At 38.1% G+C, this 26,318-nt stretch overlaps 1 protein-coding gene across 5 annotated transcripts in view; it reads left to right on the plus strand.

Moving 5' to 3' along the window:
* KANSL1L (KAT8 regulatory NSL complex subunit 1 like) overlaps positions 1-26,318 on the plus strand; it is a 178,865-nt gene that overhangs the window by 929 nt on the left and 151,618 nt on the right. For 2 of the 5 annotated variants that reach the window (XM_032754668.2, XM_058438901.1), the window contains exon 1: positions 16,912-17,310. The exons of 1 other annotated variant lie outside the window; for it this stretch is intronic. In XM_032754668.2, the coding sequence (XP_032610559.1) occupies positions 17,238-17,310 (73 nt within the window). In that variant the 5' untranslated portion in view covers positions 16,912-17,237. Of the gene's footprint in view, positions 1-16,253; positions 16,494-16,513; positions 16,530-16,911; positions 17,311-26,318 lie in introns of those variants that run through there. 2 more of the 5 variants (XM_032754669.2, XM_058438908.1) reach the window with 2 other exon arrangements.

Consider the following 26,318-nt stretch of genomic DNA (forward strand, 5'->3'; position numbering starts at 1 on the left):
CTGTGTTAGTTTGCTGAGAATGATGGTTTCCAGCTTCATCCATATCCCTGCAAAGGACATGAATGCATCCTTTTTGTGGCTGCATAGTATTCCATGGTATATATGTGCCACATTTTCTTTATCCAGTCTATCATTGATGGGCATTTGTGTTGGTTCCAAGTCTTTGCTATTGTGAACAGTGCTGCAATAAACATACGTGTGCATGTGTCTTTATAGTAGAGTGATTTATAATCCTTTGGGTATATACCCAGTAATGAGATTGCTGGGTCAAATGGTATTTCTGGTTCTAGATCCTTGAGGAATCGCCACACTGTCTTCCACAATGGTTGAACTAATTTACACCCCCACCAACAGTGTAAAAGCATTCCTATTTCTCAACATCTTCTCCAGCATCTGTTGTTTTCTGACTTTTTAATGATTGGCACTCTAACTGGAGTCAGATGGTATCTTATTGTAGTTTAGATTTGCATTTCTCTAATGACCAGTGATGATGAGCTTTTTTTCATGTTTGTTGGCCGCATAAATGTCTTCTTTTGAGAAGTGTCTGTTCATCTCCTTCACCCACTTTTTGTTGGAGTTGTTTGTTTTTCTCTTCTAAATTTGTTTAAGTTCCTTGTATACTCTGGATATTAGCCCTTTGTCAGATGGATAGATTGCAAAAATATTCTCCCATTCTGTTGGTTGCTTGTTCACGCTGATGATAGTTTCTTTTGATATGCAGAAGCTCTTTAGCTTAATTAGATCCCATTTGTCAATTTTGGCTTTGTTGCAGTTGCTTTTGGTGTTTTAGTCATGAAGTCTTGGCCCATGCCTATGTCCTGAATGGTATTGCCTAGGTTTTCTTCTAGGGTTTTTATGGTTTTTAGATCTTACATTTATGTTTTTAATCCATCTTGAATTAATTTTTGTATAAGGTGTAAGGAAGGGGTGCAGTTTCAATTTTCTGCATATGGCTAGCCAGTTTTCCCAACACTATTTATTAAATAGGGAATAATTTCCCCATTGCTTGTTTTTGTCAGGTTTGTCAAAGATCAGATGGTTGTAGATGTGTGGTGTAATTTCTGAGGCCTCTGTTCTGTTCCGTTGGTCTATATATCGGTTTTGGTACGAGTACCATGCTGTTTTGGTTACTGTAGCCTTGTAGTATAGTTTGAAGTCGGGTAGCATGATGCCTCTAGCTTTGTTCTTTTAGCTTAAGATTTAATTGGCTATATTGTCTCTTTTGTGGTTCCATATGAAATTTAAAGTAGTTTTTCCTAATTCTGTGAAGAAAGTCAATGGAAGCTTGATGGGGATAGCATTGAATCTATAAATTACTTTGGGCATTATGGCCATTTTCACGATATTGATTCTTCCCCATGAGCATGGAATGTTGTTCCATTTGTTTGTGTCCTCTCTGATTTCCTTGAGCAGCGGTTTGTAGTTTTCCTTGAAGAGGTCCTTCACATTCCTTGTGAGTTGGACTCCTAGGTATTTTATTCTCTTTGTAGCAACTGTGAACAGGAGTTCATTCATGATTTGGCTGTTTGTCTATTATTGGTGTATAAGAATGCTTGTAGTTTTTGCACATTGATTTTGTATCCTCAGACTTTGCTGAAGTTACTTATCAGCTTAAGGAGACTTTTGGCTGAGATGATGGGGTTTTCTAAATATACAATCATGTCATCTGCAAACAGAGACAATTTGACTTCCTCTCTTCCCATTTGAATACCTTTATTTCTTTCTCTTGCCTGACTGCCTGGCCAAAACTTCCAATACTATGTGGAATAGGAGTGGTGAGAGAGGGCATCCTTATCTTGTGCCAGTTTTCAAAGGGAGTGCTTCCAGTTTTTGCCCATTCAGTATGATATTGGCTGTGGGTTTGTCATAAATAGCTCTTATTATTTTGAGATACATTCCATCAATACCTAGTTTATTGAGAGTTTTTTACCATGAAGGGTGCTGATTTTTATTGGAGGCCTTTTCTGCATCTATTGAGATAATCATGTGGTTTTTGTCATTGGTACTGTTTATATGATGGATTAAGTTTATTCATTTGTGTATGTTGAACCAGCCTTGCATTCCAGGGATGAAGCCAACTTGATCACGGTGGATAAGCTTTTTGATGTGCTGCTGGATATGCTTTGCCAGTATTTTATTGAGGATTTTTGCATCGATGTTCATCAGGGATATTGGCCTGAATTTTTGTTGTTGTTGTTGTGTCTCTGCCAGGTTTTGGTATCAGGATGATGCTGGCCTCATGAAATGAGTTAGGATTCCCTCTTTTTTTATTGTTTGGAATAGTTTCAGAAGGAATGATACCAGCTCCTCTTTGTACCTCTGACAGAAGATGGCTGTGAATCTATCTGGTCCTGGGCTTTTTTTCTTTGGTAGGCTGTTAATTCCTGCCTCAGTTTCAGAGCCTGTTATTGGTCTGTTCAGGGATTGGACCTCTTCCTTGTTTAGTCTTGGGAGGGTGTATTTGTCCAGGAATTTATCCATTTCTTCTAGATTTTCTAGTTTATTTGCGTAGAGGTGTTTATAGTATTCTCTGGTGGTAGTTTGTATTTTTGTGGGATCGTGGTGATATTCACTTTATCAGTTTTTTACTGTGTCTATTTGATTCTTCTCTCATTTCTTCTTTATTAGTCTGGCTATCAGTCTATCTATTTTGTTAATCTTTTCAAAAAACCAGCCTCTGGATTCATTGATTTTTTGAAGGCTTTTTCATGTTTCTAACTCCTTCAGTTCTGCTCTGATCTTAGATATTTCTTGTCTTCTGCTAGCTTTTGAATTTGTTTGTTCTTGCTGTTCTAGTTATTTTAATTGTGATGTTAGGGTGCTGATTTTAGATCTTTCCTGCTTTCTCCTGTGGGCATTTAGTGCTATTAATTTCCCTCTAAATACTGCTTTAGCTGAGTCCCAGAGATTCTGGTATGTTGTCTCTTTGTTCTCATTCATTTCAAATAACTTCTTGATTTCTGCCTTAATTTCATTATTTAGCCAGTAGTCATTCAGGAGCAGGTGGTGTTCAGTTTCAATGCAGTTGTGCAGTTTTGAGTGAGTTTCTTAATCCTGAGTTATAATTTGATTGTACTGTGGTCTGAGAGACTGTTTGTTGTGGTTTCCATTCTTTTGCATTTGCTGAGGAGTGCTTTACTTCCAATTATGTGGTCAATTTTAGAATAAGTACAATGTGGTGCTGAGAAGAATGTATTTTCTGTTGATTTGGGGTGGAGAGTTCTGTAGATGTCTATTAGGCTCACTTGGTCCAGAGCTGAGTTCAAATCCTGAATATCTTCTTAATTTTCTGTCTCATTGATCTAATATTGACAGTGGAGTGTTAAAGTCTCCCACTATTATTGTGTGGGAGTCTAATTCTCTTTGTAGGCCTCCAAGAACTTTCTTTATGAATCTGGATGCTCCTGTGTTGGGTGCATATATATTTAGGATAGTTAGCGTTTCTTGTTGCATTGATCCCTGTAATGCCCTTCTTTGTCTTTTTTTATCTTTGTTGGTTTAAAGTCTGTTTTAGAGCAACTAGGATTGAAACCCTTGCTTTTTTTTGGCTCTCCATTTGCTTGGTAGATATTCTTCCATCCCTTTATTTTGAGCCTATGTGTGTTTTGCACATGAGATAGGTCTCCTGAATATAGCACACCAATGGGTCTTGACTCTTTATCCAATTTGCCAGTCTGTGTCTTTTAATTGGGGCATTTAGCCCATTTACATTTAAGGTTAATATTGTTATGTCTGAATTTGATCCTGTCATTATGAGGCTAGCTAGTTATTTTGCCCATTAGTTGGTGCATTTTCTTCATAGTGTCAATGGCCTTTACAATTTAGTACATCTTTGCAGTGGCTGGTACTGGTTGTTCCTCTCCATATTTAGTGCTTCCTTCAGGAGCTCTTGTAATGCAGGCCTGGTGGTGACAAAATCTCTCAGCATTTGCTTGTCTGTAAAGGATTTTATTTCTCCTTTGCTTATGAAGCTTAGTTTGACTGGATATGAAATTCTGGGTTGAAAATTCTTTTCTTTAAGAATGTTGAATATTGGCCCCCATTCTCGTCTGGCTTGTAGGATTTCTGCAGGGAGATCTGCTGTTAATCTGATGGGCTTCCCTTTGTGGGTAAACCAACCTTTCTCTCTGGCTGCCCTTAACATTTTTTCATTCATTTCAACCTTGGTGATTCTGATGATTATGTGTCTTGGGGTTGCTCTTCTTGAAGAGTATCTTTGTGGTGTTCTCTGTATTTTCTGAATTTGAATGTTGACCTATCTTGCTAGGTTGGGGAAGTTCTCCTGGATAATACCCTGAAGAGTATTTTCCAACTTGGTTCCATTCTCCCCATCACTTTCAGGTACACCAATCAAATGTAGATTTGGTCCTTTCACATAGTCCCATATCTCTTGGAGGCTTTATTCATTCCTTTTCATTCTTTTTTCTCTAATCTTGTCTTCATGTTTTATTTCATTAAGTTGATCTTTAATCTCTGATATCCTTCCTTCTGCTTGATTGATTCAGCTATTGATACTTGTGTATGCTTCACTAAGTTCTCGTGCTGTGTTTTTCAGCTCCATCAGGCTATTTATGTTCTTCTCTAAACTGGTTATTCTAGTTAGCAATGCCTGTAACCTTTTTTTCAAGTTTCTTAGCTTCCTTGCATTGGGTTAGAACATGCTCCTTTAGCTTGGAGAAATTTGTTATTACCCACCTTCTGAAGCCTACTTCTGTCAATTCGTCAAACCCATTCTCTGTCCAGTTTTGTTCCCTTGCTGGCAAGGAGTTGTGATCCTTTGGAGGAGAATTGACGTTCTGGTGTTTGGAATTTTCAGCCTTCTTGTGCTGGTTTTTCCTCATCTTCATGGATTTATCTACTTTTGGTCTTTGCTGTTGTTGAACTTTGGATGGGGTTTCTGTGTGGGCGTCCTTTTTGTTGATGTTGATGCTATTCCTTTCTGTTTGTTAGTTTTCCTTCTAACAGACCCCTCTGCTGCAGGGCTTCTGGAGTTTGCTGGAGGTCCACTCCAGACCCTGTTTGCCTGGGTATCACCATCGAAGTCTGCAGCACAGCAAAGATTGCTGCCTGTTCCTTCCTGTCAAAGCTTTGTCCCAGAGGGGCACCTGCCAGATGCTAGCCAGAGCTCTCCTGTATGAGGTGTTTGTCGACCCCTGCTGGGGGGGTGTCTCCCAGTCAGGAGGCAGAGGGGTCAGGTACCCACTTGAGGAGGCAGTCTGTCCCTTAGCAGAGCTTGAGCGCTGTGCTGGGAGATTCACTGCTCTCTTCAGAGCCAGCAGGCAGGAATGTTTAAGTCTGTTGACTCTGCGCCCACAGCCACCCCTTCTTCCAGGTGCTCTGTCCCAGCGAGATGGGAGTTTTATCTATAAACCCAACTGGGGCTGCTGCCTTTCTTTCAGAGATGGCCTGCCCAGAGAGGAGGAATCTAGAGAGGCAGTCTGGCTACAGTAGCTTTGCAGAGCTGCGGTTGGCTCTGCCTAGTTCAAACTTCCAGGTGGCTTTGTTTACACTTTGAGGGGAAAACTGCCTACTCAAGCCTCAGTAATGACGAATGCCCCTCCCCCGACCAAGCTCGAGCATCCAGGTTGACTTCAGACTGCTGTGCTGGGAGTGAGAATTTCAAGCCAGTGGATCTTAGCTTGCTGGGTTCTGTGGGTGGTGGGATCTGCTGAGCTAGACCACTTGGCTTCCTGGCTTCAGCCTCTTTTCCAGGGGAGTGAACGGTTCTGTCCTGCTGGTGTTTCAGGCACCATTGGGATGTGAAAAAAAAAAAAAAAAAAAACTGCAGATAGCTCAGTGTCCACCCAAATGGCTGCCCAGTTTTGTGCTTGAAACCCAGGGCTCTGGTGGTGTAGGCATCCGAGGGAATCTCCTGGTCTGCAGGTTGCAAAGACCATGGGAAAAATGTAGTATCTGGGCCAGAATGTACAGTTCCTCACAGTACAGTCCCTCATGGCTTCCCTTGGCTAGGGGAGGGAGTTCCCTGACCCCTTGCACTTCCTGGGTGAGGCAATACCCCACCCTGTTTTGGCTCGCCCTCCATGGGCTGCACCCACTGTCTAACGAGTCCCAGTGAGATGAGTTGGGTACCTCAGTTGGAAATGCAGAAATCACCCTATACCTATACCATTCTTTTCTAGAACTATACAGCTTTGATTTGCTCTTAGGCGGAAGTTTGTATAGTTGCCAGCTTAGGATCTTTCTCATATGCAAAGTGGATTAATATAATTTTTATTAGATTTTACTGTATTTGTGGCTTTCACTTTTCTCCTACTGCCAGAAAGTGATAGAGGACTAGACGGACCCCTTCCACACTGCCCCACTTCACTGCAGCCTCTTTTCCTTCCAATCCCAATCTTGAAGAAAACTAGATTTTAGGAATAAAACGTCTGTAGGTTTAAAAAGTAAATTAGCACAGTAGGAAAAGTCTATTGTGTAGAGATGGACAGAGTTAGGATTGAATGACTGCCATTTAGGAGCCACTCAACCTTGGGTATGTTGTTTACCTTCCCACGATTTTGTCAGGTGCAAATGACAAAAGAAACCCAATTGAAACCACCCTAGGCAAGAACTTAAGTTTAGTTGCTTAAAAGTATTGCAGAGCAGCTCACATAAAGACCTGTAGGAACTGGAGTTTCAAGGGCCTGATTCTGGAGCTTAGAACTGCCAGCATTTATGCTATATCCATTTATTTCTACTTTTCTTTGCAAATTGGCCTAATGAACCCTGTAGAAGACCTTCATTATGAGCCCTGTAAAAATGAGCTTGTGCTGCTTCAGGCCTGCATCTGTCATTATAAGGTAAGGAAGAAATGGACTATGATTGACAGTTCCATCAGGAATATGTGGACTAGGAGAAGCAGTCTCTGAAGCAGTGTGGTATTATCAAAAGAAAGGGAACAAAAAAGGCTGCTGGGCAGACCTAAATCCCTCTCCTTCTCTTCCGCTTTCTCACACACACACGTGCACACACACATAGTGATTACAGTCCTCTAGAGCTAGGAATAGGTTCTAGTAATTTATGTATAGCAGAAAGTGAAAAGATTTCTAAGGTAGGATGTTTTCTTACAATGATCTCTGGGATATTTCCTATTCTAAGCCAGTGGCTTTATCTTAACAACTACGGTCTTGTTTTACACCCCCAAAAGAAGCATGTTTTGTATCACGGGCTTAAAGCTGAAACAAACAAAAAAAGGGAATTCACAATGGGCTTCTTAATTTTTCATTTGGTTTTCATTTCTTAAACAGCTTATCTTTATGTTTTGGTTGTGTGGCTTTGATTGTTGTCTCCTAGGGAGGGAACTTCATCTGTATCTCATGCAGTGCTGAGTGCTCAAGAAATGATAAATAATAATAATGCTTAAAAGAACAGGCTGGACCAACACAGCAAGAAAGAAACATTGTGTAAATATAAATGAGAGTTTAAAAGCCTGAGTAATTTTGTTTTTTGGCTAAGAGTTTCAGGATCATGATTGCTTTAAAATTACTCTTGCCCTTTGTTTCTTTGATGGTGTCATTGAAAACTGTTTTGATTTGCTATTTTAAAATCTAACTCTTCAAATTTTTACTAATCTAGTAATTCTAGTAGTTTATTACTCAAAGTATAAGATTTCTAGCAGACTGTTTTTCTCATGTCAGTATTATTTTTGGCACACACAGCATTTATTTATTTGGAGTCATTGGAAAGATTTGACACTGAGATTGAAACCAACTGTAGATCTATGTCTGCTGCTTTACAATAAATGAGGAAAAGAAATTCTACTATAATTTTTAAAATATCAGTTTTAAGAAAAAACTTATGGAAAACTTCAAACTTACTAAAAAATAGAGTACAATATAATGAATGAACCTCTAGCTTCAACATTTGCCAATCTCCTCCACTTTTTTCCTCACATATTATAGGGCAAATCCCAGATTTAATGCTACTTCACAAACACAAATGTATTTCAGAATATGTATCTAACTGGTGAAGATATTTTTACGTAGCCACAAGGTTATTATCATACTTTAAAAAACTTAAATTTAATATATAATTCCAAGTTCACATTACATTTTCCTCGACTGCATCAAAAATGCCTTTTGTAGGTAGTTTATTCAAATAAGGATCTGAACAAGGTCCACAAATTGTATTTGGTCTCTCTCTCTCTCTCTCCTTTTTTAAATAGCAGTCCTCCCTTTTCTCTTTTTCCTTTCTCTTTATAAATTTCATTTTAAAAGTTAAACATATAGCATATTTTCCCTTTTTTGGTATTCATACATAACAGTAAAATTGCCTTTTTTGGTTCTGAGAGTTTTAGCATTTATAGATTGATGTGATCACCACCACAATTAGGATATACAGAACAGTCTGATTACCCCCCAAAAACTCCCTCAACAGTCTTTTCACCTCAAAAAATTCTGCCCTTTATAGTCATACCCTCTCCATACCTATTACTAGTGGCACTCACTGATCTAATCTGTCTTTACAGTTTTGTCATTTTGAGATGGTCATATAAATGGAATCATATAGTATGTTATCTTTCGAGAATAATTTCTTTCTCTTAGCAAAATATATTTATGATCCATCCATGTTGCATGAGTCAATAGCTTCTTCCTTTTTTGGTGCTAACTGTAGGCATGTACCACAGTTTATTCATTCACCTGTTTACAGACACATTGGTTAAGATTAAATCTTAACATCTTATTAAGGTTAAATATCCAGGAAAGGACTTGTTGTGTCACATGGTAAGTGTGTGTTTAAACTTATAAGAAACTGCCAAACTGTTTTTCCAAAGTGCCTGTACCACTTTGCTGACCAACCAGCAATGTAAGAGTTCCAGTTACTTTGAATCTTCTCCAGCACTTTGTTTTTTTAATTTTTGCCATTCTAATAGGTATGTAGTAGTATGTCACCATAGTTTTAATTTGAATTTCCTTTATGTCTAATCATGCAGAACAATATATCATGTGCTTACTTGCCTTTCACATATTACCTTTCTTTTGCCCATTTTTTAATTGTGTTGTTTGTTTTCTTTATGTTGAGTTTTGAAAATTCTTTATATATTCTGGATACCGTCAAGTACAGATTCAGCTGCAAAAAAACAAGACCTTTTAAGACTCAGTTTATTGCTTACATAGAGAGTAAAAAGAAGAGTAGCTAAAGGAGCCAGCTCTTCATTACCTTTGTATAGGGAGACAGTGAAACAAAAGAAGCCAGATGACCACAGCAAGAATGACAGGATACCCTATTGCTGAGGAGCCCATTTCCATGATACTGCTAAGCAGTTTTTTTTATAGCTGCATTTGTGCCTTAAGGGTAGCAAGACAGGAAGCCTTGTACCTCATCAGAAACCATGAGATAATGACAAAGGGTCTTTGGCAGCCTCGTTGGTATAGAGGGAAGCCAGTAAGCAATGGCATGTAGCAGTACCTCACAAGCCCCCATGCTTTCCTATTCCAGGAGGATCACAAAGCATTCTGCCAAGATTCAGCTGCCATTCAAGCCTTGCCTATGTGGCCTCTGCAAGGTTGTCAGCGGCTGCAGAGCTGTTCCACTGTAGATACAAGTCCATTGTTAGATATGTGGTTTGCAAATATTTTCTCACTGTAGCTAGTTCATTCTCTTAACAGTTGATTTCTCAGAACAAAAGTTTTTAATTTTGATGAATTTCAGTTTACCATTTTTTTATTTTGTGGGTCATGCATTTGGTGTCATGTCTAAGAACTCTTTACCCAAACCCAAATCATAAGGTTTTCTTTCTATGTTTTCTTCTAAGAAGGTTATATTTTATATTGTTCACTTAGATCTATATTCCCTTTAGTAATTTTTTAATAAAGCATGAAGTTTCATGTTAAGGCTTACTTTTTTTGCACCTAAATATCTAACTGTTTCAACACTACTTATTGAAAAGAGTATCTTTTCAGACTGGATAAAGACAATGTGGTACATATACACCATGGAATACTATGCAACCATAAAAAATGAGATGTCCATTGCATGTCCATTGGAGGGACATGGATGGAGCTGGAGGTCATTATCCTTAGCAGACTAACTCTGGAACAGAAAACCAAATACTGCATGTTCTCACTTATAAGTGGGAGCTAAATGATGAGAAAACATGAATACATAGAGGGGAACAACACACATTGGGGCCTTTTGGAGGACGGAGGATGGGAGGAGGGAGAGGATCAGGATCAGGAAAAACAACTAATGGATACTAGGCTTAATACCTGGCTGATGAAACAATCTGAACACAAACCCCCATGACACAAGTTTACCTATGTAATACACCTGCACTTGTACCCCTGAACTTAAAATGTTTAAAAAGAAGAAGTAAAACTTTTTCGGGGCAAATCTGTAAAAATAGCAAAAGAAATAAAAGGGCATCCACGTTGGAAAGGAAGAAGTCAAATTATCCTTGTTTCTACATGATATGATCTTATGTTTGGAAAAACCTAGAGACTCCACCAAAAAAACTATTAAAACTGATAAATTCAGTAAGTTGCAGGATACAAAATCAACATACAAAAATCAGTAGCATTTCTGTATGCCAACAGCATACAATCTAGAGAAGAAATCAAGAAAGTAAAACTATTTACAATAGCTACAAGTAAAATAAAGTATTAACTTATCCACATGATGAAGTTGTAGAATTGTTGAGAGGGACTCAGGAAAGTCACCTTAAAGGCCCTGTTTGCTTTCCTACTCTTCTTTCTGCCTGCTGCCTGGGAAATGGATAGTTATGATTGGGGTTCCACCAGCCATCTGGGACCATGAGATTGCTTTGAAAATGGAAGCCAGGGCTGAGAATGGAGAAGATAAAATAATAGAAAGGAGCCTGGGTCTCTGGTAACTTTGTGGAGCTGTTATAACAGTTCTGGAATAATTAACCTGTAGACTAATTTTACTGCATTTCATTGATTCTTAAGATGCACTATTTATGTATCATTAAAAAAAACACTGCCAATCAAACTCATACAATACTTTCTTACTGCATGAACTGTGAAGTTATTCTGGTCTCTGAAATGTTAAAGTGTGGAAAAAAGGTGTCTTAGAATCAATAAAATATGTTAAAGGATTAACCCTTCTGTTTTAAAGCTATCATTATTTTGAGTTTTCTCATACATTATACACAGCCTATTTTCCTAGTTTTTAATTTTAGACTGAGAACTTCTTGAGGTTTCTTAGTCCACTTTCATTAGGGAGTTCCCATTTTAAGTATATTTTGATGAGTTTTGACAAATGCATGCACCCATTTGACTTCCACCATGGTCAAGATATAGAACTTTTTTGTCACCCTTTAATCCCATCCCAGTCAATTCTCCCCACTCCAACCCTAAGAAACCACTGATCTGTTTTCTGTTATTATTGGTTAGATTTGTCTTTCTCTAGAGCTTTATATAAATGGAATCATCCAAATTTATGATTTTGTGTCTGGCTTCTTTCACTCAGCATACTGTTTGAGACTCATCCTTGTTGTTTTATGTATCAGTAGTTTCTTCTTTTTATTTCTGAGTGGTATTCTATTATATAAATGTACCATAATTTCTTTATCCTTTCCTTTTTTTTTTTTTGAGATAGAGTTTTGCTCTTGTTGCCCAGGCTGGAGTGCAATGGCATGATCTCCACTCACTGCAACCTCTGCCCCCTAGGTTCAAGTGATTATCCTGCCTCAGCCTCCCAAGTAGCTGGGATTACAGGCATGTGCCACCATGCCCAGGTAATTTTGTATTTTTAGTAGAGACGGGGTTTCACCATGTTGGTCAGGCTGATCTGGAAATCCTGACTTCAGGTGATCTGCCCGCCTCAGCCTCCTAAAGTGTTGGGATTACAGGCGTGAGCCACCATGCCCAGCTCTTTATCCTTTCAAAGGTGATGGATCTTAGGGCTGTTTCCAGTTTGAGGCTGTTGTGAATAAAAGTGCCATGGATATTCATATACACAGGGAATCATTTTGTTCCCCTGTAGTCATGGGCCAGTTCTGTTCTCTGTTATACTTAGCCCTGGTTTGAAGATTCTTATAGGTCTTGCTACCTACCTCTACCTTTTGTCTGCTTGTTTATAGATACTGGTTAGTTAAAGCTAAATCTGTCCTGAGTAGGGATTATCATGTTTAGCCCTTGTGCTTCTATTTCCCTCTCTAAACCTGATCATAAAAGAAGAATTAAATATACTGGAATATAACAGTGGGGGACAGTTTCTCAGGGCATAGAAATGTGGAGAAATAAATAGTACAACCTCCAATAGACTAGACTAGACTAGACTAGACTAGACTAGAGACTAGACTAGAGACTAGACAGGACTAGGACTAGGACTGGGACTGGGACTAGGACTGGGACTGGGACTGGGACTGGGACTAGACTAGGCTTTCTATTCTGTGAGAGGTAGTGAGGAAAGAACTCTGGCTTTGGACCCAGGGCTGGGGCCGGGGCCGGGGCCGGGCCTGGGGCTAGGGCTAGGGCTAGACTAGGCTTTCTATTCTGTGAGAGGTAGTGAGAAAAGAACTCTGGCTTTGGACCCAGTCAGGTCTGTCTTCAAAATGGGCCATTTATTAGCATAAGAATCTAGGTACATTGGCCGGGCGCGGTGGCTCACGCCTGTAATCCCAGCACTTTGGAAGGCCGAGGCGGGCGGATCACGAGGTCAGGAGATCGAGACCATCCTGGCTAACACAGTGAAACCCTGTCTCTACTAAAAATACAAAAAAATTAGCCGGGCGCGGTGGCGGGCGCCTGTAGTCCCAGCTATTCGGGAGGCTGAGGCAGGAGAATGGTGTGAACCCGGGAGGCGGAGCTTGCAGTGAGCAGACATCGAGCCACTGCACTCCAGCCTGGGCGACAGAGCCAGACTCCATCTCCAAAAAAAAAAAAAAAAAGAATCTAGGTACATTAATCTCACTGAACCTCATATTTTTTTCACCTGGAAAATGAATATAACATTCACTTTGTGGGATGTGAAAATTAATTTATCTAGACAATAAATATGCGCTGAGAATCCACATGTATCAGGCCCTGTCCTAGGCTCTAGGGATACAGCAATGAGCGAACCAGCAAAAGTGCCTGACTTCATGGAGCTTATGGTCTAATTTAGGGTGATAGACAACAAAAGTAAAAAAATCAAAATCTATGTTACATTAGATGCTGATAAGTGATACGGAGAAAAACAAAGTAACGAAGTGGGATAGAAAAGCCCCTTCTTGGCTGTGAGTTGCTTGAAATTAAAGATTGATCTTTCTCCTTTATCTCTAGCATTTATCACAGTGTCAGCTATACTAAGTGTTGCATGAATGTTTCTTGAGTGAAAGGAATGACTGAATAAAAACCAGTGTTGAAAAGAGAAGTTTATCTCATGAAATCATTGTAATACTGCTTACCTGGACATTTTTTAAAGCTTCCAGATAGGTAATTATTATGTCAGCAAGAATGGTGCCCTTTACTTCTCCTTGTTCTTGCTGGATTTTAAAGTGTTCTATTCTTACCACTGTTATATTTTTTCTTGGAAATCAGAATGCTTTTAATGTACCTTCTAAATGATATGTCCTTGATTTAAAAAAAACATTAACTACATGCAATTTTCAGGCTGTTGCTGAGTAATATAGAAAATAATTTGACAAATGATTCAGTATATCAATTTTTGTAATAAGGAGAACTGATATTCTATAGTGTCTGGAAAACTGGCATGCATATGTTACAAATAATAAAATCATGCTTTAGAACAATATTCAGTGTCAAGGGATAGTGTGCTTAATATGTAGCTAAATGGGATAAAAAGCCAGTATGCACAGTGTCATACATATAAAATACAGCAGACTTTGCATATGATTGTGGTTTTCTTCTTTGTGCTTTCATATATCTATCAAACCCGTATTATTTTGTTAATCATCTCCCCACATTCCTATTAAGCCAAATATAAAAGGAATAGGGAAAATGTACATGTATGACAGCTTGATAGATTGAAGTATTTATGTAAGGTCTGTAACATTTAGCTGGCGGCAGGGCTGACTAGAAGATGAAAGAATTAATCTGGAGCGGCCGCGTGCAGTGGCTCACGCCTGTAATGCCAGCACTTTGGGAGGCCGAGGCGGGCGGATCACCACGTCAGGAGATCTAGACCATCCTGGCTAACACAGTGAAACCCCGTCTCTACTAAAAATACAAAAAAAAAAAAAAAAAAAAAAAAAAAAAAAAAAAGGCCGGTCTTGGTGGCGGGCGCCTGTAGTCCCAGCTACTGGGGAGGCTGAGGCAGGAGAACGGCATGAACCCGGGAGGCGGAGCTTGCAGTGAGCCGAGATCGCGCCACTGCACTCCAGCCTGGGAGACAGTGTGAGACTCCGTCTCAAAAAAAAAAAAAAATTAATCTAGAGTTTTGGAAACAGCCTACCTCCCACGGCTATGTGATGAGCAAATTAGATAATATATGTAGAAATGCTGTATGAATCACTATTTGTGTAGTTACAAAGCTTAATCCCTTTGTCATCCCCTATAAACTCCATGAGGACAGGGAATTTGTTTACTAATATATCTTCATTAGCCATCACAAAACATGTGTTCAATAAACATTTGGCAAATATATAAATATTTTGTTTGGTAACAAAAAATTATTTCACAGGAGAAAACTGTACCATCAAATGATTTGATGTCTCTACAGTTCTCTCAGGTTAAAATCTGAATTCCTGTCATTCAAGATTTACTCAATCTAGTTGACAATGTACTTTTCTACCCCCCAAATATTCACACAACATCTCCTCAAACCACCCAAGGACACTATCTCCTGAACTACTGATGCCTTCCTCCTCTCTCTAAAGTCTTTTAAACGTCCAACTAAAGTCTTGTAAACGTCCAACTCAAATCCAGAATCTTCCTTTGATCTATCTTAACACATGCTTATTAGACGTCTCAAACTGCTAATTAAAAAAACAAAACTTTAAAAAATACTTTATTCATATTTGCATTTCTGTCCCCAGGGACTAGGACAGTCCTTTGAATGTGGTAAATATCCAATAAAAACTTACTGATTTATTTTTCACATCATTAGCTTACAATTTTTTATTACAATGAAAGTAAATCAATTCCCTAAAACTCTTCCCTTGCCCCATATCGAGGTGCAATTATTCAGTAATTTAAAAAATATATCTCCAATAAATGCAGCTGGTCATAAAAATTATTTCAGTAATATCACAATCTACTAGAAGAACCAGGAACAAGTAGCTAATTTTCCAATTCCAGTTATCTATGTTACGGATTACGCTTTGTTATGACTGCAATTCCTTGGACTTCTGCCCTCCTCCGCCCCCGGGATCTTATCCAATTGATAAGGTTAAAATAATGGCTATTATCCTTCTGGCTTAAAAAGCCTAGTGCTCTTCCTTCCTTAAATCATTTCATGTGTAAATTAGGTGCTTAGGAAAGACTGTGATACAACATCTAAGAAGCTACATTTAGAGCTTAGTTTAAAAAAAATCGAGTTCTTGGCTGCGGAAGTGCCCAGGTGCAGGTTTGTTTTGTGGTGAGCGGAGCGCGGGGCCAGGTGCAAGACGCTCAGAAGTGTTTTTGGGTGTCGCTGGCCAACTATCTCCACATAAACTCCGTTTATTTATTTGACTGCGTTACTGCAGAGGGGAGTTAAGTCCAGCGCCACTCAAACCAGATTTGTAGAGACTTAAAAATGCTTTGTCTGTTTTTTTTTTTTTAATCATAAAACCACCCAGTTGGATCCAAGGCAAATATGTCACCTACTTCAGGGCCCCTCGGAGGTCAGAAAGAATTACGAGTGGATTTGAGCGCACGGCCCAAATAAAAGCAAACGCACGGAGGCTTGCGGACTTGACAATTGTGAGAAATCTCTTAAAACTGGCCTGTGGAGCGGCGGGCGAAAGCCGCGGACTCCAGGAGTAGTCGAGGCCCCGGCGCGGACGGCAGGGAATGAAGTCGCCTGACTTTTCCTCAGGGTTTTGTTTTTCTGTCACGGAGGTACAAAAATAGCAACGCAGGGGTGGGAAGTCTCCTGGCCGTGTTTTTCTTTTTCCCCCTCGCCCGGGATGGCACTGGGAAAGAGAAGGGAGGAAGCAGGAGCTGCACGGAACCCGTTCCGAGGGAGCCGAGGTAACCCCCTGCACCGGAGTTAAGGGCGTCGTGCTCCTGCCACTTCCAGAACACTCGGAGCCGCTTCTGCAAGCCCCGCCCCCTGCCGGGGTTTCCCCGCCACCCGCTTCATTTGCATGGCGCTGCCCCTCCCCCGTTGCCATTGGCTAGCGCCGGGCCCCGCCCACTGCTCCCAGACCGCGGCAGGGTTCCGTCCCCCCGAGCCGCACGGAGCTGCGGGCAGCAGGCAGACTGTTAAACCGCGGCGGCGGCGGCAGCGGCGGCGGCCGGGGCGGGAGCAGGGCGCGCCCTGGAGTCGAGTCAGCGGCGCCCCGGGTGGGGGAGGCGGGCGGGCAGCTAGAGATCACCTCAGCAGCCCCCACCACGGCCGGACCGAAGGTGCGGCGGCGGAGGGGAGCCAGGGCGCCCCAGCAGGCGAGTGGCCGGCGTCTCAGCGGCGGGATGACGGGGGTGGGTCTTCCCTCTTGGGGACGGCGGCAGCGCGGGGAGGGGAGAAGACTGCCGGGTGGACTTGCGGGTCAGGCGACCGACCGGCAGCCCCTTCGCCCCCCGAATCCTCTGGGCTGCTGGACTCTGGTCTCTGCACGGGATTGCGCTCTAGGCCAGGGGTCTGACCACAGCCAAATTTAAACGGCTAAACCTAACAGCCTTGGCAGCTGGGGAGGGAAGGGGTCTAGGGAGGGGTGGGGGCGGACTTAGACGCTGGTCACGTGGGGGGTGGGGCTTGGCAGACCTCCCTTTTGTTTTGGCTGGCGCGTGCGCAGAAGGCAGAACACGTGGCTTCCTGGACCCGCCCCTTGCCTCATCGGCTGAGCCTCACCCATTGCGGGTGTGGTGACGGCTTTTTTGAGGCGGCTCTGAGGCACAGCCGACTGGATTTGATGAGACCCCTATTTTATTTATTTCACACGTTCTTTCAGGAAAACGTAGATTTGGGCTTTAGAGTTAGATGAGATAGAGCAGAATCTAGGGGATTTTTGAGGGATGGTGCTTCCAAGTTTGTGTTACGTCGGTGTGCTGAGGAAGGGACCGGTCTTGCTGGAAAAAGTCAGACTGCGTGGTGTTTGGTAGCAAGAAATACCAGGCGGTATCCTGGCCCTTTCAGAAACCGCAGGAAAGGAAAGAGGCTGGCTTTGCAGTCGGGAGGGCAGGCACTGGATGGACGTTCTTGTAATGTTTTCTTCTTACTCTGGGAGAGTCCGTTTTTGTTTTTGTGTTTGTTTGAATTGTGGTAAGCACATTCCGTTTTTGATTCCTCAAACTTCAGGACAGTCATGTTCTGGCGAGGTTTAAGAGAGAAACTTCCTTCGTCTTTAGTCAGTTTGCTTAACTTCATGAGTTTGGGTCAGTAATAATTTTAAATATTGCTGGATGGGGCAGGTTTGTTAGCCACAAAACCTAAGTGAAATATTTGTGAGCACTGCAGACAAAAGTGGCAATTTCTGACTAGGAAAAAATGGCGCTAAAAATAATTCAGTATTGAGAAAGGCTTAGCAGTGAGTGGTCTCTGCCTTTCCCGTTCTTAATAACTAGCCATTTCTTTGGGTTAGTCATCTCTCTGATGTCAAACTTGTTTCGTTTTTGTAAAGTTTCATAATATGGTCTCTGTCTTAAGAGATGGTAAGAAAGAAGAAATGCCTTGTATTAGGAAAAGTGATTCCTAATCTCTACCAGTTGCCAAGTAGTGTTATTTTTATAACAAAAGTGAATTTTTTAAAAGCCCACATGTTGGGGAAATATAAACAATCATGAAATAGAATATATTCGAGTATCTTTAAAATCTGTTGTAACCATTATCTTTGGTTCTCCCTCAGTTTCCACCTACTTAGATCAGTGTCAGCGTCTGCAACCATTTTCTCATGGTTTTAATCTACATAGATTATTCTCTCCTGCAAACTGGTGGAGTAATTTTTTATGTGAAACTTCTTAATCCAGGCCAATTCTCTCACATTGACTTTTAACATTTACATTTTAATTTTGTTTCATGATGCACCTTTGCAAATAACAATTGATTATTTTGTTAAATCTTATTTATAAAGTAATTGGAAAAAAGATGAGTGCAAATAAGAAAAATATGAATATTTTGTACTTTAAATATTTCTGTATGCATGTGTATTTTTCCTAAAACTGAGATCATATGGTATTTTCATTTAACTCAGACATTCCCATATCATTAAATATTCTTTGAAAAATATTTTTAATAGCTGCTTAACATTTCACCATGTAACTATCATATTTTAAATTTTTTCTGTTGGCACATATGTGGGATGTTTCTGGTTTTGCTAGTGTGTATTTCACTACAGGACAATATCCTTTTACATAAATCTTTGAAATTTCCCCCCCTTAGATTTGTAGAAGAGGAATTACTGGGCCAAAGAGTCTGTTTTTGTTGTTTGTATGTGTGTTTTTTAAGGCTCTTATGTCATCACCAAATTACAGAATGTTGTATTGATTTACACTGATCTAGTGGTATGTGTGTGCCTCCCGTTATGTCTTTGTTTATCACCTAGTATTAGGCTTTAAAACTAAAAACTTTGCTTTAATTTGCATTTTAAATTTTTTCACTCTGATCTGTGATGTATCTGTTTTATTTTTTAACTTATTGTAAAGTGCCTGAGAGAAAGAAATATATTTCATGTCTGACATGCTGCAGATCACTTGGTGCTCAATAAATACTTGCCAGTGGGTTAATATTTATCTTTTTTATCTGTGGAAGATCAGGAAATTGTCTTTTGCTTTTTGTTTTACTCAGTTTACTAGTACATTGTTAGTAATATACTATTATTGTTGGATTCATAACTTTTACTACTTTTTCATTCAGGTGAGGCCTCAGTGATCTGATCACAGTTGTCTACCAAAAGGTCAATTAACTTCTCATAGCCCAACTGCTGCATTATCCAAGAACTTCATCCAATTTTGATGCCATTTATCATGATACCTTAGATTATTTCATTTCTTTTACTCATTCGTCTGTCTTCTATGGAATTAACGTAAAGGTTTCACTGATCAATGTAGTTTCACTTGTAGCTTTTACTGTGTTTGACAAAAAATGATGCCTGCTATCTGAAGTTCCTTTATCATTGAGATTGTTCTTGGTAGCTCACTTCTTATTGCCTATAGGATCCTTTATGCCGTTTAATCTACCACATAAATCTCATAAATAATACGTAATCCTTGTTTTCATGTATTCAGATAATCTCTCCATACCCTTATTTTGTCTATATAGTATTAGATGGTAGTTGAAGGAGGCAGAGAGCTGCTTTCTTCAGGTACAGAATTGTGCTTAGGGTTGTTTACTGATTGGGTTCATCAAGATACAGAAAGGAATGGGGCTGCTTGCAACAGGAGTGACAGTTATTGGGCAATTAGCAACTAATTTACTGATTTTAAAGCATATCTCTTACAGCTCTATCCTTAAAGCTGATACTGCATTATAGTACTTTAATGGAATAATTTACATCATGATGACCCTGAATCATAAATACAATCTTACATTACTTTTAGTATGTTCCATTTAGAAAGTCAAGGAAGATATATAATTTCTAAGGGATTTCTACCTTTCTTTTTCTTTTAAATGTTGTTTTATAGGGACTTTTCACTGAATTGTACTCCTTATTCCCTAATCATGTGGGATAAACACCCAGCAAATGTTAATAAAAATGGTACTATTAAACTTGCCAGTTGATAGTCTATAATAAAAATCCAAAGACTATTCGTAATGGAAATTTTAAATACTTGATGTTATTTTTAGGTTCTTAGAAACATTTCTGTATGGACTTGAAAATTCATTAATAATATTGAGACTTTGTTAATATTTTAAAAATATTCCTGAACTTTTTGTTTATTTTATATAATATTGAGGCTTTGTTTCCAGTCCAAGACAATTCTCAAGTGTGTTATTTAAACAAATTTTTATTTGGCAGTAGGTCATTAATCAGTGTTTATTCATGTGAAGTTAAATTGAAGCCAAAGTATATAGACTGAGCAAATGTGATAGTGTACTTCTACATGTAGATTTTTGGATCCAAATCGATATACACAGAAAAAAATGACTTCATTTGTATTCCTATGAGTCATGCACTTACAAGTGAAAAGTATAATTCTGCTTGAAGTGTGATCTGTTTGATGTGTTATGTAGCCACCCAAGTGGCTTTATCTTTAATTAAATTCCTTTAGTCTTCAAAGAGAATTCCTTTTTAGGCATAGTTTTCAAAGTGGAAGAAGTTCTTGCTTATAAAACATTGAATATAAAGTACTGAGCTGACTGAATCCTAGTCATGCCAATTACTGCAGTATTTACTGCAGTAAATTGAGAATTCCTATAAAGTGACATGAAGAAATCTTGAAAACAACACTGTATTTTGTATTCCTACTTTCCATGAATTCCTGTATTTTTGAGGAATAAAACTGTACCAGTGTGAGCTCATTGTTTGTTTAATTGGACTTTTCCCTACTACAATTCAGTAACTTTGAATCCTCATATATTTTTTATTTATTTATTTTTAAATTTTTGTAGAGACAGTGTCTCTCTGTCACCCAGGCTGAAATGCAGTGGCACGACTGTACTCCTCTAGTCTCCTTATAGTCTAGTGATAATGTTTAAAAAGTTCTCATATTTTGCTAAAAGAATTTGTCTTTTTTCTACTCTTTCTTTCTGTAATTAGCCTAGGTTAGCTATATGAAACATTTAGGTCACAAGTGTGGAAATAATTTATTATTTCCCGTACTTCAGGGTTTTCCCCTCTCTCAAAATACTGTTGGTAGTCTTTTCACTTTATTTTAGCGTTAAGTATAAATCTGTCTTTCTGATACTTTTTTCTTAGTTTGTTTCTTTGCTCTGCATTTAAGAGAGCTGGGATTCTCCAGATTCCAGTTAAAAGAATAAATTTAATGTTCAGGGGCAGATTTGGATAGGATATTTTCCATGGCATATATGGAATATATGTATGCATTCTAGAACATAAATCAGAATCTGGAGCAGTATTTTAGGGGATAAGAATTCAGATTTGGCCTTTAATCTTTAATGCACATTCTCAGGAGGAAGAGTGGTTCTTATATAGATTATCAGTTTCAACTCTGAGCGTTGAGATTAGATTAGCAAATTTTTTATTTTTCTTTAGAAAGTTTGTCAAACATTATTTGAAATATGTGACCTATGTATTAATTTGTAAAGGTCTGATTATTAACTGTCTAGACCAACTCAGTAACTAGTGACTTGGTAATTATCTCACTGTGTACATGCACCTTTTGAGGATGATGGCTTTTACTATATTTCACGATGCCCAAGGGATCAGATTGCATTTAATTAATGCTAAATTCGTAAATATGTATGGTTTATAAAGCTTAAAAAATATAGATTAAACTCCTAATGGAAAGTCTGGAGACAACAGGGCAAGACCTTTTATTTGTAGTACAGTAGTCCATCTTTATTTTTGGGGTATATGTTTCAGATCCCCAGTGGTACCTGAAATCTCAGAGAGTACTTATCCCTATATATACTTTATTTTTTTCTAACCATACATACATATGATCAAGTTGAATTTATAAATTAGGCATAGTAAAATATTAGCACCAACAGTAGTAGAACAGTTATAACTATACATAAAAGTTACGTGAATGTGCTCTTCTTGCTCGCTCTCAAAATATCTTACCGTACTGTATCCACCTGTTTTTGGACTGCAGTTGACCACAGGTTACTGGAAACATGGAAGTGAAATGGCTGATAAGGGGAGACTACTGTTACACAATTTCAGAACAACTAATAGTAACTCATGCTTTCCTTAATTCACAATGAACATTCTTTGGATTAAATTGTAGACCCAAAATTAGAATTTATGGTATAGATTTAACTTTACAGTCTACCCATTGTTTTTATCAGATTAACTTAATTTTATTTATAATAATTTTAGAGCAACTAATAGCAACTAATGCCTTAATTCACAGTGATTGTTCTTTGGATTAAATTATAGTCTAAAAATTAGAATTTATGGTGTAGATTTAACTTTACAATCCCCCCTTGTTTTTATCAGATTAATTTTATTTATAACAAAGTTAGTATAACCAAAAACAAAAAACATTGATTTTTTCTTGTTTTAAAAAATGTTTGTTATTTAAAGACATAAGCTTTGTCTTGTCTTACTGAAATTCTCTCTGGTGTTTTGTAATAAGACTTCTTAAAAAAACCGGAGATACGCTGAGTTTGGAATTGCTTACTGGAGGATTATGTACTTGATAGACTATCTGTAACGGTTTTATAACAGACTGGTTTTTGTTTTGTTTTGCCATCTATAACATTTCTGGGCTGCTGATGTGCTAAGGAATTTTTTTGTTTGTTTGTTTTGTTTTTTTTTTTTTTTTTAGTGAAATTGGAATGTAAGTTGAAAATTCTGTTGTAAAAACGTAAAAGTATCCCAGCACTTTGGGAGGCCAAGGTGGGGAGATCACGAGGTCAGGAGTTCGAGACCAGCCTGGCCAACATGGTGAAACCCCGTCTCTACTAAAGATAGAAAAATTTAGCTGGGCATGGTGGCACGCACCTGTAATCCCAGCTACTTGGGAGGCTGGGGCAGGAGAATCGCTTGAACCCAGGAGGTGGAAGTTGCAGTGAGCTGAGATTGTGCCATTGCACTCCAGCCTAGGTGGCGGGGCGAGACTCCATCTCAAAAAAAAAAAAAAAAGAGAAAAAATAAAAGTAAAATTTATACCCAAGAAACACAGTTGGTTTTTGGATTATCTAGAACTGTTTCCTATTGATAGAATCAAGATTATGTATCTAGTTGCTTGCTTTGAAAGAGGACTGATATATTTTCATAACTTAGTTTTGCTTCTTAAATTCTGTGTTTGATATTTTCGTTTCTGTGTGTTGTGACAAAAAGTTTAATTCCTTTTTCCAGTTTTCTTCCTTCTAGGTTCTTTGAAGTTCTGCATCATTAGACTAAATTCTTTTAGAAAAGGGACCTCTTGTTCCTAAGTATCTTGGGTGTATATGAAAGAAATAATCATCAAAGATGATGGTGGTGCCTAGAGTAATATAATATTTTAGTAGTTGTAAAGACATTTCTTAGGTTTAGCAAGGATCCGAATACTCCTGCCCAATTGTGTGTGTAATTGGAAACCTAAATAATTAGAAACTGAATATTTATAGGAAGATCCAGGTGCTTTTTAGAAAGCTATTTGAGGATTTATTTTCCATAAACTTTCCGTATAGCCTAGAATACTATAGGTGCCTAAAAATATTAAACAACAGATTTGGCCAAAAAATTGGGGGACTGAAATATAGTAGTCAATAGTTGATCCCTGGTTACAAGACTTGGCACACATACAGAGGAATAGAAAATATCTTATCAAGATGTTTATGTATTGATTACATGTTGATATATGATACTTTATATATAAGATGACATTAAATTTAATTTTTCATGTTTCTTTACTTTTAAAAATATGTCTAGTAGTAGCAAGTTTAAAATTACATATATAGCCACTTCATATTTCTATTGGACAGTTACATTCTATACTAATGTTTCATAATTTTTTTGCCTTGAGACTCCTTCACAATAAAATAATATCTCATGAACTTTCTTCCTTGAAATTTTAAAATAATTTTACCATTTTGGATAGTATTTGTTCAAGAAATATTTATTATGAGCCTGCTATGTGCCATAAAATATTCTACAGTACCATGATGAGTGAACACATAACACCTGCCTTTATGTAGCTTTTGATCTATTTTGGGAAAATATGTGATGAAGTAATTTCTAGTAAAAATTTTTAAATGGACCATTTGTTGTAAGTATACTATTGTATATAAAATTTCATGTAATATAATTTTATATAGTGCTTCATTTATTAAGTGATAGTTTGGTGTTCTCTGAGCTTCCTGGATATGTGGTTTGGTGTCTGACATTAATTTGGAGAAATTCTTAGTTATTATTGTTTCAATTATTTTTTCTTTTTCTCTTCTCCTTCTGGTATTCCCATTATGCATATGTTACACCATTTGTAATTGTCCCACAGTTCTTGGTTGGATATTCTCTTCTTCCTCAACCCCCCTGCCATCTTTGTTCTCTTTCCTTTTTTAGTTTTGGAGGTTTCTATTGCTGTATCTTCAAGCTTAGTGCTACTTCCTTCCACCACATCCAGTCTTCTACTAAACCCATCAAAGACATTATTTCTGTTGCAGTGTTTTTGATTTCTAGCATTTCATTTTTATTCTCTTTTTAGGATTTCCATCTCTCTTCTTACATTACCTGTCATTTGTTGCATGTTGTCTGTTTTTTCCATTAGAGGCCTTAGCATATTAATCATAGTTGTTTTAAATTCCTGGTCTGGTAATTCCAACATTCCTGCTGTATCTAAATCTGTTTCTGATGCTTGCTGTCTCTTCAAACTATGTTGTTTGCCCTTCAGTGTGCCTTGTCGTTTTCTCTCGAAAGCTGAACATGATGTGCTGAGTAGAAGGAACTCTAGTAAATAGGCTTTTAATAAGATGTAAGGATAGAAAAGATGTTCCATATTCCAATGATAAGGTCTGTCTTTCAATGAGCCTGTGCCCTGGGCTGTGAACTTCACTAGTGCTTCTCAGTTTTTCCTCTGCTTAGGTAGGATAGAATGGCTAGAGGCTGCTGGAGTTGGATATTTAGTTAATATGTAACCTTTTAAAAGCAAGACTTCTCAACACATTCCTTAAAAAGTAATATTGGCTTTGCTATCTTCATCTTGCTTGACCTCTTTAGCATTTGACAGAACTGACCATGTTATAGACTTCTAAACACGTTGGTATCTTGATTTCATACACTTCTGGATTTCCTCCTATCTCACTGATGATCTTTTCAGTTTTCTTTTAGGGCCCTTCCTCTTTTATAGTTCCTTTGCTCAAGTAAATGTGAGTAAACCCCCACGTTTTGTCCTAGGCTCCTTTCTCTTTGCTTATACACACTCCCTAGGGTAAATACTATTTATATGCCAGTGACTCTGCAAAATAATCTCTCTAATTATGAATTCTTGCTTGAACTCCAGACTTGTTTTTATAGCTGTTTCCACTTGAATGTTTAAAAGAGACTTAAAAAGTAACATATCCAAAACAGAAATTTTTATTTTTTTTCTTCAACTTTCTTTCTCCCCGAGTCTGCTCCCTTTCAGAAAATAGCACCACTGAGCACCCAGTTGCTCAAGCCAAAAACCTAGGAGTCATCCTTGATTGCTTCCTTTCCCTTAATTCCTGTTAAGTCTTTGTCAGACGTTGTTGACTCTGTCTTGAAACATGTTCTTTAATTTTTAAATTTTTATTGATATATATATGTATATACCTGAGCCACTAAATTTGGGGGTAATGTATTACACAGTAATAAATAATGAATACACTTGGATATGAAGACCAATTCTTCATATCAGTTGGATACGTCCAATTACTCTTGGATAAAAATATATGTGTGTGTGTGTGTGTGTGTGTGTATATATATATATATATAATATATATATATATATATTTTTTTTTTTTTTTTAGAGAGAGACAGGGTCTCACCATATTACTCAGGCTGCTCTCAAACTCCTGGACTCAAGTGATCTTCCCGCCTTGGCCTCCCAAAATACTAGGATCACAGGCATGAGCCACCATGCATACCCATCATCTACCCCATAAATACATACACCATCTTTGTACCCACAAACATTAAAATAAAAATTTTTTAAAAGAATTTTTATGCTTTTCAAATCAGTATTCCTCCTTACTCATTTTGCCTTGAACAAATTGTCTACTATCTGTATAAATGAAATAATACCTAAAAAAATAAATAAAATTTAAAGCTATGTCATGGTCGAAACCACTATTCAGCATTAATCTGAATGATAAACTCAGTGACTTTCAGTAATATGTACATCTAATTTCTACGAACTCTTGAACACATTATCTTCTGAATATATATGTCAGAGTTTCCCAACAGTTCTATTTTAAATAATTATTTTAAAAAGTTTATTTAGTATTTAATTTTTAGGAAGTCCAATTTAGCAGCTTTTTGTGAATAAAGCTTTTGGTGTCATATCTAAAAAAAGCTTTGCCTAAAGCAGTGTCACAAACATTTTTTGTAATTTTTTTTCTGGAAGTTGTATAGTTACAGGTTTTACATTTAGGCTCATGATTCATTCTGATAGGTCTGACCATTTTTATATAAGGTATGAAATATGTATTCAGTTTTATTTTTTTTTCCCTATGGATGTCCAATTAGTTTAGAGTGATATGATTTA

The sequence above is a fragment of the Hylobates moloch genome, unplaced genomic scaffold, assembly GCF_009828535.3.
Source record: "Hylobates moloch isolate HMO894 unplaced genomic scaffold, HMol_V3 SCAFFOLD_1, whole genome shotgun sequence".
NCBI classification, from domain to species: Eukaryota; Metazoa; Chordata; class Mammalia; order Primates; family Hylobatidae; genus Hylobates; species Hylobates moloch.